The 13,081-nt window shown below is 48.9% G+C and overlaps 1 protein-coding gene across 2 annotated transcripts in view; it reads right to left on the reverse strand.

Moving 5' to 3' along the window:
- The window catches only part of osbpl1a (oxysterol binding protein-like 1A), a 314,225-nt gene that overhangs the window by 162,368 nt on the left and 138,776 nt on the right, over positions 1 to 13,081 (reverse strand). For both annotated transcript variants that reach the window (XM_078215603.1, XM_078215604.1), the window contains one exon: positions 4,100 to 4,181. In XM_078215603.1, the coding sequence (XP_078071729.1) occupies positions 4,100 to 4,181 (82 nt within the window). The remainder of the gene's footprint in view (positions 1 to 4,099; positions 4,182 to 13,081) is intronic.

Below are 13,081 nucleotides of genomic sequence, written 5' to 3' on the forward strand. Positions count from 1 at the left end.
ACTCTTTGTTTGAGATTGTCTCTCCAAGTTCCTCCACCCACAATGCATCACCTCACACCTCTCCGCATTGAACTGCATTTGCCACCTATCTGCCCGCTCCATCACCCTATCCCTGTCCTTCTGAAGTTCTACACTGTCATAGAAATCCTACAGTGCAGAATGAGGCCATTCAGCCCATCGAGTGCACCGACCACAACCCCACCCAGGCCCTATTCCCATAACCCACATATTTACCCTGCTAATCCCGCTAACCGAGGCATCCCAGGACAGACTGAAAGAATTGATGGTTAGGTGCATTGGCCGTGCTAAATTCTCCCTCAGTGTACCCGAACAGGCGCTGGAGTGTGGCGACTAGGGGATTTTCACAGTAACTTCATTGCAGTGTTAATGTAAGCCTACTTGTGACACTAATAAATAAACTTAGCACCCTTTTTCAAAACATGCGGGGTCTGGGCATAGTAGACAGATAAAAAACAATGACCATAGGTGGAAGAGTTGACACTCAGTTAAGGTGATTGTCAGAAGGGCTTAAAGGCATCGGGGGGAAAAGCCTAGTTTTATCTTTAAGTCGAGTAGTTTGGAGTTGGAATGCAATGCTTAAGTGCAGAGAAAGCGGCTGTGATCATGGCATTTGAAGGAAAATTAGATACGCATCTGACGGGAAAGTGTTTGCAGAGTTAAAATGGTGGGGAATGAGTTGCTGTGGCCGAGAACGGGCCGAATGGCCTCGCTCGGTGCTGTTACTATTAATTCTGGGACTTACTCAGCGGAAACAGAAAAAAGTTTAACTGCAGAAACATATTCAATCAAAAATTGAAACCTTAAAGAAGTCCGCCAGTGGAGACATGAACTTTATCAACATTCAAAATTATTCATCCCCAAAAGCATTTGGAAAGCCAACATCAGTTCGTGCTGCAGTGTTGAAGGATTAACAGCGTGGATTAGTTTGTAATTAGTTTAACCTACTCTTATTAAGGAGCATTTCCATTCAGGGGCTTAAGATTTTTAGGTCAGTGGTTGAATTTATTTTTAGAACTTTCGCCAACACTTATCAGTAATAAAACCAAGTGTGAAGGCAGCAGGACAGGATGAGAAAGATGTTAAAAATCATCCTAGGATTTATAAATAAAGGCAGAGCGCACTAAAAGCAGACAAAACAGGACTTAAAAAACACAGTTAAGTTGTTGCGATCTGGAAGGCGCTGCCCGAAAGGGCAGTGGAGGCAGATTCAACAGAAGCTTTCAAAAAGGGAATTGGATCCGGTGGCACGTTGACACAGTGGTTAGCACTGCTGCCTCACAGTGCCAGGGACGCAGGTTCGATTCCAGCCTTGGGTCACTGTCTGTGTGGAGTTTGCACGTTCTCCCCGTGTCTGCGTGGGTTTTCTCCGGGTGCTCCAGTTTCCTCCCACAGTCCGAAAGACGTGCTGGTTAGGGTGCATTGGCCGTGCTAAATTCTCCCTCAGTGTACCCGAACAGGTGCCGGAGTGTGGCGACTGGGGGATTTTCACAGTAACTTCATTGTAAGCCTACTGATGGCACCAATAAAATGAAAACAAAATAAACTTCAATATTTGCATGGTAACTGGGGACACGAGACAGGAGGACTAACTGGATAGTTCCTTCAAAGAGCACAGGTATGATGGGCTGAATGGGGTTCTTGGGTGCTCTGTGGCTATTAGCTGGAGGATGGATGTATGGCCACTCATTTCTCTGCATCAGTCACTCTATCAATGGACTGTTTCATGGTAATCCCTTGTTTCTTTCATTGGGAGCACCTTGCCCCCACCAGACTGAGAATTGAGCTGAGATTAGTAATAATCTTGAGGAGACTTAATGATCATATGAATGATTTGGATGAGAATATAGGAGGCATGGTTAGTAAGTTTGCAGATGACACTAAGGCTGGTGAAAAAGGTTCGATCTCATGGGATAAAGGGGGAGGTGGTTAGATGGGTGGAGAACTGGCTTGGTCACAGAAGACAGAGGGTGGTAGTGGAAGGGTCTTTTTCCGGCTGGAGGCCTGTGACTAGTGGTGTTCCGCAGGGCTCTGTATTGGGACCTCTGCTGTTTGTGATTTATATAAACGATCTGAAGAAGGTGTAACTGGGGTGATCAGTAAGTTTGCGGATGACACAAAATTGGCAGGACTTGCAGATAGTGAGGACCATTGTCAGAAGCTACAGAAGGATATAGATAGGCTGGAAATTTGGGCAAAGAAATGGCAGATGGAGTTCAATCCTGATAAATGCGAAGTGATGCATTTTGGTAGAAATAATGTAGGGAGGAGCTATACGATAAATGGCAGAACCATAAAGGGTGTAGATACGCAGAGGGACCTGGGTGTGCAAGTCCACAGATCCTTGAAGGTGACGTCACAGGTGGAGAAGGTGGTGAAGAAGGCATATGGCATGCTTGCCTTTATAGGACGGGGCATAGAGTATAAAAGTTGGGGTCTGATGTTGCAGATGTATAGAACGTTGGTTCGGCCGCATTTGGAATACTGCGTCCAGTTCTGGTCGCCACACTACCAGAAGGACGTGGAGGCTTTGGAGAGAGTGAAGAGGAGGTTTACCAGGATGTTGCCTGGTTTGGAGGGGCTTAGTTATGAGGAGAGATTGGGCAAACTGGGGTTGTTCTCCCTGGAAAGACGGAGGATGAGGGGAGACTTAATAGAGGTGTATAAAATTATGAAAGGCATAGATAGGGTGAACGGTGGGAAGCTTTGCCCCAGGTCGGTGGTGACGTTCACGAGAGGTCATAGGTTCAAGGTGAAGGGGGGGAGGTTTAACACGGATATCAGAAGGACATATTTTACACAGAGGGTGGTGGGGGCCTGGAATGCGCTGCCAGGCAAGGTGGTGGAGGCGGACACACTGGGAACGTTTAAGACTTATCTAGATAGCCATATGAATGGAGTGGGAATGGAGGGATACAAAAGAATGGTCTAGTTTGGACCAGGGAGCGGCACAGGCTTGGAGGGCCGAAGGGCCTGTTCCTGTGCTGTATTGTTCTTTTTTCTTTGTTCTAAGATTGGTGGCATAGGGTACAGTGAAGAAAGTTATCTCCAATTGCAACGGGATCTTGATCAATTGGGCCAGAGGGCTGACGAATGGCAGATGGAGTTTAATTTAAATAAATGCGAGGTGATGCATTTTGGTACATTGAACCAGGGCAGGACTTACTCAGTTAATGGTAGGGCGTTGAGGAGAGTTACAGAACAAAGAGATCTCAGGGTCCTTGAAAGTGAAGTCACAGGTGGACAGAGTGGTGAAGAAGGCATTTGGCATGCTTGGTTTCATCAGCCAGAACATTGAATACAGGAGTTGGAATGTCTTGTTGAAGTTGTACAAGACATTGGTAAGGCCACACTTGGAATACTGTGTACAGCTCTGGTCACCCTATTATAGAAAGGATATTATTAAACTGGAAAGAGTGCAGAAAAGATTTACTAGGATGCTACCAGGATTTGATGGTTTGAGTTAAAGTTTATTTCAAGCTTATTTATTAATCGCAAGTAAGGCTTACATTAACACTGCAATGAAGTTACTGTGAAACTCCCCTAGTCGCCACACTCCAGCATCTGTTTGGGTCAATGCACCTAAACAGCACATCTTTCAGACTGTGGGAGGAAACCAGAGCACCCGGAGGAAACCCACGCAAACACAGAGAGAACATGCAAACTCCACACAGACAGTGACCCAAGCCGGGAATCGAACCTGGGTCCCTGGCGCTGTGAGGCAGCAGTGCTAACCCCACTGTGCCACCCATGCTGCCCTGAGACAGTTATTTAGACAGTTACACGGGAAAGATGGGTATAGAAGGGTTTGGGCCAAATATCGGCAATTGGGACTAGCTTAGTGGTTAAAAAAAAAGGGCAGCATGGACAAGTTGGGCCGAAGGGCCTGTTTCCATGCTGTAAACCTCTATGACTCTGAGAATGGGGTAAATATGAAGCAGTTTAGTTCCAATGTACCCCCGCCTGCCCTGAATGAAAATCTGGCAACTTTGAAATGATGGTTCTGAGGCGTTAGGAGCTCACTGGAAAAGAAGAAAAGGAAACTTTATTTCAGTTGAGTGATAAAATTCCAGACGTCTACCTTTCGCCATTCCAGGCCCTTCCACCATGTTCAATAAACTCGCAACTTCCTTCTCGAGTTTCTGCTGGCAAGTCTGCATAGTCTGTTCATCAAAAATGGAAATATAAATATTCCAACAGCACAAAACGGATTGATATTCATGAATGTCCCTCCATGGGGACAGTGTGGTGATGGGCTCGTAATCCAGAGGCCCCAGGCTAAAGCACTGGGGACCCGGTTCAAATCCCACCACCGCAGCTGGTGGAACTTAAATCCAATTTACAAATCTGGGATTACAAAGGTGGCCTCAGTAATGGTATCCATGGCAACTCTCAGCAATTGTTGCAAAAAACTCATCTGGTTCACTAATGTCCTTTAGGGAAGGAAATCTGCCGTCCTTACCCGGTCTGGCCTACATGTGACCCCAGAGCCACAGGTTGACTCAAAATGCCCTCTGAAATGGCCAAGTGAGACACTCAGTCCGAGGGCGACACTCAGTCCGAGGGCGACACTCAGTCCGAGGGCAATTAGGGATGGGCAACAAATACTGGCCCGGCCGGCGACGCCCATGTCCCATGAAAGAATAAAGAAATCTTTCACTATTCCAGGATTCTGGTGAAACAAGTTCTGGTGCTCCCAGATGATCGAGTCGCGGCTCTCTTGGTATTCGGATCACCTCGGAGTCAGAGATTTGAGGTTTAAAGACCACTCTAGGGATTTGAACACACCGCCATGATAGAACGTGATGGTGGATCACAGTGTCCAGATTAGCCAATTACAGACATCCTCACCATACTTTGTGACGAGTGTAATCATTATTGTAACATCGGAAACGCAGCAGCCAATTATACACAGCAAAATCCCACAACAGCAACATGTTAATGAGCAGATCATAGGGAACAGGGCCTGGGTGGGATTGTGGTCGGTGCAGACTCGATGGGCCGAGTGGCTTCCTTCTGCGCTGTAGGATTCTATATCATCCTGTATACATAAAATCATCGAATCTCTACAGTGCAGAAGGAGGCCATTCAGCCCATTGAGTCTGCACCGACTCTCCGACAGGGCATCTTACCCAGGCCCGATCCCCGTAACCCCACGTATTTACCCCACTAATCCCCCCCCCCCTAACCTGCACATCTTTGGACTCTAAGCCACAATTTACCACAGTCAATCCACATAAACTGCACATCTTTGGAGTGTGGGAGGAAACCGGAGCACCCGGAGGAAACCCACGCAGACACGGGGAAAATGTGCAAACTCCACACAGACACTGACCCAAGGCTGGAATCGAAACCGGGCCCCTGGCGCTGTGAGGCAGCAGTGCTAACCACTGTGCCACCATGGCTGAGGGATAAATGTTGACCAGTGCTCCAGGGAGAACTCCCCAGCTCTTCCTCAGCCGAGAGGGTGGCTGGGGACCTCAGCTCAGTGTCTGATGCAAGATACACACCTCCAACACTGCAGCACTCCCTCAGTGTACCCGAACAGGCACCGGAGTGTGGCAACTGGGGGATTTTCACAGTAACCTCATCGCAGTGTCAATGTAAGCCTACTTGTGACACTAACAAATAAACTTTAAACTTTAACTCCACTGCTGACTTTGAGATGTGTTACCAAAGGACTATTTTCACAAGGTTATTCATTCCCCTTATTCAGGAGATTTGCATTGTTTCAATGAATAGGGAATGAACATCCCAAATTACTCAGTAAATAAATATAACATACAGTAACTTACAATGAGAAACACTAAACATTCGACACAAAGGAAGGTTGAGAAATCAGTCGGGGGGAGGGAGGGAGCAGCAGTGACATTAGTTGTTTCTGCTTTTTGTAAAGCTCCCCAAGGTAACCAGATGCAGAGACTTCCACAGTGCGGGACTGACACTGGGGCATCACCAATTGTTCATCCTAGAATTGATCTTCTTCCATCACTCACAGAAAAATACAGCCACACACACATTCATCTCAAGGCACCAGACAACAAGCATCATACAAAACACCTCGATTTAGTAACTTATCCGCATTCAACATTGGATTAGAATCATAGAATTCCTACAGTGCAGAAGGGGGCCATTCAGCCCATCGAGTCTGCACCGACAACAATGCCACCCAGGCCCTAGCCCCTAACCCCATATATTTACCATGCTAATCCCCCTGACACTAAGGGGCAATTTAGCATGGCCAATCCACCTAATCCGCACATCCTTGGAGTGTGGGAGGAAACTGGAGCACCCGGAGGAAACCCACGCAGACACGGGGAGAACGTGCAAACTCCACAGGGACAGTGACCCAAGCTGGGAATCGAACCTGGGTCCCTGGCACTGTGAGACAGCGGTGCTAACCACTGTGCCACCGTGCTGCCCCGGGTCCCTGGCGCTGTGAGGCAGCAGTGCTAACCACTGTGCCACCGTGCTGCCCCGGGTCCTTGGCGCTGTGAGGCAGCGGTGCTAACCACTGTGCCACCGTGCCGCCCGGGTCCCTGGCGCTGTGAGGCAGCAGTGCTAATCACTGTGCCACCATGCTGCCCGGGTCCCTGGCGCTGTGAGGCAGCAGCGCTAATCACTGTGCCACCGTGCCACCTGGGTCCCTGGCGCTGTGAGGCGGCGTTGCTAACCACTGTGCCACCGTGCTGCCCCGGGTCCCTGGCGCTGTGAGGCAGCAGTGCTAACCACTGTGCCACCATGCTGCCCGGGTCCCTGGCGCTGTGAGGCAGCAGCGCTAATCACTGTGCCACCATGCTGCCCGGGTCCCTGGCGCTGTGAGGCAGCAGTGCTAACCACTGTGCCACCGTGCCGCCCGGGTCCCTGGCGCTGTGAGGCAGCAGTGCTAATCACTGTGCCACCATGCTGCCCGGGTCCCTGGCGCTGTGAGGCAGCAGCGCTAATCACTGTGCCACCGTGCCACCCGGGTCCCTGGCGCTGTGAGGCGGCGGTGCTAACCACTGTGCCACCGTGCTGCCCGTCATTATGCTCATTTAATGTCCTCATAGAATCATAGAAACCCTACGGTGCAGAAGGAGGCCATTCGGCCCATCGAGTCTGCACCGACCACAACTCCTTGCAACTCACGATGTTAAAAAGAAAATCCAATGACACAACTCTCCATTTTCTTTTGCACTTATCGAATAAGTTACAATTTTACAGCCGACCTGATTTTTCTTTTGCAACTCAAAAGTATCACAAAGTATTTACAGGAGCAGGCCATTCAGCCCATCAGCTCTATGCTGGTGTTTCTGCTCCAATCTCTCGACACCTCACCCATCAATGTATCTTTCTATTCCTTACTCCTTTACATGTTTATTCAGCTTCCCTGTAAAGGCCTCAACCACTCTGCGGGTTCCACACTCCAACCACTGTCTGGTTTGATCAGTAAGTTTGCGGACGACACAAAGGTTGGTGGATTTGCGGATAGCGATGAGACCATCAGGGGATACAGCAGGATATAGATCAGTTGGAGACTTGGGCGGAGGGATAGCAGATGGAGTTTAATCTGGACAAATGTGAGGTAATGCATTTTGGAAGGTCTAATACAGATAGGAAATATACAGTAAATGGCAGAACCCTTAGGAGTATTGATAGGCAGAGGGATCTGGGTGTACAGGTACACAGGTCACTGAAAGTGGCAATGCAGGTGGAGAAGGTAGTCAAGAAGGTATAAGGCATGCTTGCCTTCATCAGCCAGGGCATTGAGTTTAAAAATTGGCAAGTCATGTTGCAGCTTTATGGAACCTTAGTTAGGCCGCACTTGGAATATAGTGTTCAATTCTGGTCGCCACACTACCAGAAGGATGTGGAGGCTTTGGAGAGGTTACAGAAAAGATTGACCAGGATGTTGCCTGGTATGGAGGGCATTAGCTACGAGGAGAGGTTGGAGAAACTTGGTTTGTTCTCACTGGAGCGACGGAGGTTGAGGGGGCGACCTGAAAGAAGTCTACAAGATTATGAGAGGCATGGACAGAGTGGATAGTCAGAAGCTTTTTCCCAGGGTGGAAACGTCAATTACTAGGGGGCACAGGTTTAAGGTGCGAGAGGCAAGGTTTAAAGGAGATGTACGAGGTAGATTGTTTACACAGAGGGTGGTGGGTGCCTGGAACTTGTTGCCGGGGGAGGTAGTGGAAGCGGATACGATAGTGACTTTTAAGGGGCATCTTGACAAGGACATGAATAGGATGGGAATAGAGGGATATGGTCCCCGGAAGGGTAGGGGGTTTTAGTTCAGTCGGGCAGCATGGTCGGTGCAGGCTTGGAGGGCCGAAGGGCCTGTTCCTGTGCTGTAATTTTCTTTGTTCTAAAGAGGTTCTTCCTGAATTTGTCACTGGGAAAAGCTGTACGTACAAAGAACAGTATTAGTTGGAAACGTACACGGCAAGGTCAGTGTTCTTTGCAGACACACTATTTGCAGTGATAAAACATTTATTGAGAAGGCATCACAGTGCAGGGTGGAAAGTTGGCTTAGGCTTTTCATTGGAAATTCTGTGACTGATTAAACACACCGTGGAAATGTTTGTTCTAAATGTAAATGTATGTTCTCCAGCGCACCCAATGTGTGAGAGACAGATATAAGAACACAAAGCACAGCCTCAGCACTTCCCGTTGCTCTGGGCACCATTATTTCAAGGTGACACAGATTAAGCATTAGCTCTATATTCAGAGGATTAATTTTTCTTACTCGGGCTAAGCAGCAAAGTAGCTCATCAAGCAATGGACCACTCACTGCCACCTCGCTTTGTGAGAGAATCTACAACTAGTATACACAAATCCCTTCCCAATAGATTTTTTAAAAATTCATTTGTGGGACATGGGCGTCGCTGACTGGGCCAGCATTTATTGCCATCCCTAGTTGCCTGAGGGCAGTTAAGAGTCAACCACATTACTGTGGCTCTGGATTTCACATGTAGGCCAGACCGGGTAAGGACAGCAGATTTCCTTCCCTAAAGGACATTAGTGAACCAGATGGGTGTTTCCAACAATCGACAATGATTTCATGGTCATCAATAGAATCATAGATATTTACAGCATGGAAACAGGCCCTCTGGCCTAACTTGTCCATGCTGCCAAGTTTTTACCACTGAGCTAGTCCCAATTGCCCGCATTTGGCCCATATCCCTCTATACCCATCTTACCCATGTAACTGTCTAAATGCTTTTTAAAAGACAAAATTGTACCCGCCTCTACTACTGCCTCTGGCAGCTTGTTCCAGACACTCCCCACCCTCTGTGTGAAAAATTGCCCCTCTGGACCCTTTTGTATCTCTCCCCTCTCACCTTAGATTCTTAATTCCAGATACTTTTTATTGAATTTAAACTCCACCATCTGTCGTGGCAAGATTCGAATACCACTAGTCCATCACCTTCCACTGAGATCATGCCGTCAGCAAGCCTAGTGTGCAGCTAAGGGCTTATGCCTGGACCACAGGAGGTGGCCATTCGGCCCCTTCAGCTGCTGCCTCACAGCTCCAGGGACCCGGGTTTGATTGCAGTCTTGGGTGCCTTTCTGTGTGGAGTTTGCACGTTCTCCCTGTGTCTGCATGGGTTTCCTCCGGGTGCTCTGGTTTCCTCCCAGACTCCAAAGACGTGCGGGTTAGATGGATTGGCCATGCTAAATTGCCCCTTAGTGTCAGGGGGACTAGCTAGGGTAAATGCATGGGGTTACAGGGATAGGGCCTGGGTGGGATTGCGGTTGGTGCAGGTTTGATGGGCCAAATGGCCTCCTTCAGCACTGTAGAATTCTATGATTTGGTTCACATTTACTTTATCAATCCCGTTGAGTATTTTAGATAGCTAACTGTGCAACAATAGTCCTTTTGCAGCATCTGTTTCCCGGGCTGTTGTAAGGTCCATTCTCAGGATGACGCTATTGCAGTTTAGAACTGATCTACAACACTGAGCTGATAGTTACCCGCAAACAGCCAGCCGCTGTCGTCTGCTTCAGTCTGACCTGCCCATGAATTAGTTTCATCGAATGCCCAGAATCACACTTTATAATTCTGCATAATGAAGGAATGTGAAAGGCTGAACTGACCAGTTCACAGCAGGCCCCAGGGAGTCAGTAACGTCCAGTTATTAATAATTATACGCCTGACTGGATTGCCTTTGATTACTCAGTTATGTGGAGAGACTGGAGAAACTGGGATCGTTCTCAAAGAACAAAGAACAGTACAGCGCAGGAACAGGCCCTTCAGCCCTCCAACCCTGTGCTGATCACGTTGTCCTATCCAGACCAACCGCCTGTATCCCTCTATTCCCCATCTGTTCATGTGTCTATCCAGATAAGTCTTAAATATGGCCAATGTATCTACCTCAACCACCTCACTTGTCAGTGCATTCCAGGCCCCCACCACCTTCTGTGTAAAACCCTTCCCCCGCACATCTCCACTGAACCTTTCCCCCCACCTTGAACTTGTTACCCCTTGTAATTGTCATTTCTGCCCTGGGAAAAAGCCTCCAATTGTTCACCCTATCCATACCCCTCATAATTTTATAAACTTCTATCAGGTCGCCCCTCAGGGAGAACAATCCCAGTTTATTCAACCTCTCCTCATAGCTAATACCCTCCATACCAGGCAACATCCTGGTAAACCATTTCCGTACTCCCTCCAAAGCCTCCACATCCATCTCCTCAGAGAAGGTCCAGGGGAGGTTTGATAGAGACGTTCAGATTAACGAGGAGAAAATGTTTCCACCGGCAGAGGGGTCGGTGACCAGAGGACACAAATTTTAGACTCACTGAAGAAATAAAGGATCTTTAAAAAAAATCACAGTAATTTATAATGATTGGAAATGCACTTCCTGCTAACTTATCATTCTCAGAATCACAGAATACCTCAGTACAGAAGAGGCCCTTCGGCCCATGGAGTCTGCGCCGACACACGAAAGGCCCTGACCTCCCACCTAATCCCACTTGCCAGCACTGGGCCCATAGCCCTGAAAGTTATGATGTTCCAAGTGCTCATCCAGGTACTTTTTAAAGGATGTGAGGCCTCCCGCCTCCACCACCCTCCCAGGCAGCGCATTCCAGACCCCCACCACCCTCGGAGTAAAAATGTTTTTCCTCACATCCCCCCTAAACCTCCCACCTCTCACTTTTAACTTATGTCCCCTCGTAACTGACCCTTCAACTAAGGGGAACAGCTGCTCCTTATCCACCCTGTCCATGCCCCTCATAATCTTGAACACCTCGATCAGGTCGCCCCTCAGTCTTCTCTGCTCCAACAAAAACAACCCAAGCCTATCCAACCTCTCTTTATAACTTAAACGTTCCATCCCAGGCAGCATCCTGGTGAACCTGCTCTGCACCCCCTCCAGTGCAATCACATCCTTCCGATAATGTGGTGACCAGAACTGCACACAGTGCACCAGCTGCGGCCTCACCAAAGTTCTATACAACTCCTACATGGCTTCCCTGCTTTTGTAATCTATGCCTCGATTGATGTGAATCATTCCACAATACGCCAGTCAACATCCTTTACATACACACTGAAGGACACAAAAAAATGTATCTCAAATATATCAAACACTCGCTGACAGGTTGCAAACAGTGTGGGCCCAGTTAAACACAGCTGTCACTGAACACCGCGCTTCCTGGAGTAATTCCCAACATTGAATCACTGATTCTACAGGTAAGTTTTGGAAAAGTCCCAGCTGGGGATATAGTCACTCAGCTGCAGTGGAGAAGGGAAATGGCAGCTTTCCACAACGGGGGCAAAATAGAAACGGAACAGCTGCCCTCCCTGCGACGGGGTTTTGCAAACATGCAGCAGCTGGCTGGTTGCAGCGATGGCAAGGTGGGACTGGATTGTCCGCTCCTGTGTAGGTATCTGTCTCCAACAGCAGAAACCCCCACAGGTCGGTGTTTGTTGAAGTTTCTACTCAGCGGCAGCTGAATAAACACTCCTTTCCAATGCTCCAAATGGCCAATGCCCAAACACGTTTCCTCTAAGACTTCAATTCCAATATAAACTGGACAGAATTTTGAGATAGTACAGGATCAAACAAAGATACAGCACAGGAGGAGGCCACTTGGCCCACTGTGCCCATGCTAGCTCTTTGAAAGAATCATAGAATTCCTACAGTGCAGAGGTAGGCCATTCGGCCCCTCGAGCCTGCTCCACCATTCAATAGGATCATGGCTGATCCGACGACATTCCTCACATCCACTTTCCTGCCCTTTCCCCGTAATCCTGGATTCCCTTACTGATCAAAAATCTATCTCTCTATCGTAACTTTGGCAATCTTAGGCCCTGGATGCCCAGCCTGCTGAGGGTGCGTGCTCCTCAGCCTGACCTGCTGGAGTTGATAGGGTCGCAGGCAGAGGGGTTTTGGGGCAGTGGGACACCCCTGGAATGCACTAAAGCATTTATTTATTAGTCACAAGTAGGCTTACATTAACACTGCAATGAAGTTACCGTGAGAATCCCCTAGTCGCCAGTGCCTACTCAGGTGCATTAAGGGACCAATGCACCCAACCGCACATCTGTCAGACTATGGGAGGAAACCGGAGCACCCGGAGGAAACCCACGCAGACACGGGGAGAACGTGCAGACTCCACACAGACAGTGACCCAAGCCGGGAATTGAACCTGGGTCCCTGGCGCTGTGAGGCAGCAGTACTAACTGCCGTGCCACCGTGCCGCCCGTGGGTGCCCCCAGGGTATCTCCTCCTTTTCCCAGGCCCCTCCCTGGCTCCCTGAGAAGGGGCATCTAAAAAGAGGCCGAGGTGTCCCACCCCCTCTCACCTAACCACTACTGAAAGGCCCAGAAATCCAGCAAGAACTGCTGGACCTGGGTCGCCAAGGTTACCGCCACACTGCCCATGATGACTCTGATGAGCTTGCGTGCCAGAGATACCACACTGGACAGACATGGACGGACTTTGTCCCAATCTGCTGATGGCCTCTGACAGCCCTGCCGGACAGTCCCCTGACCGTCCCTGTATCTCCAAAATTCTTCCCAGGGCCGATACCAGAGGCTTGTCGTCAGACCCGGACCCAGCAGGGATCTGGTCTC

Source organism: Mustelus asterias, chromosome 7, assembly GCF_964213995.1.
Source record: "Mustelus asterias chromosome 7, sMusAst1.hap1.1, whole genome shotgun sequence".
NCBI classification, from domain to species: Eukaryota; Metazoa; Chordata; class Chondrichthyes; order Carcharhiniformes; family Triakidae; genus Mustelus; species Mustelus asterias.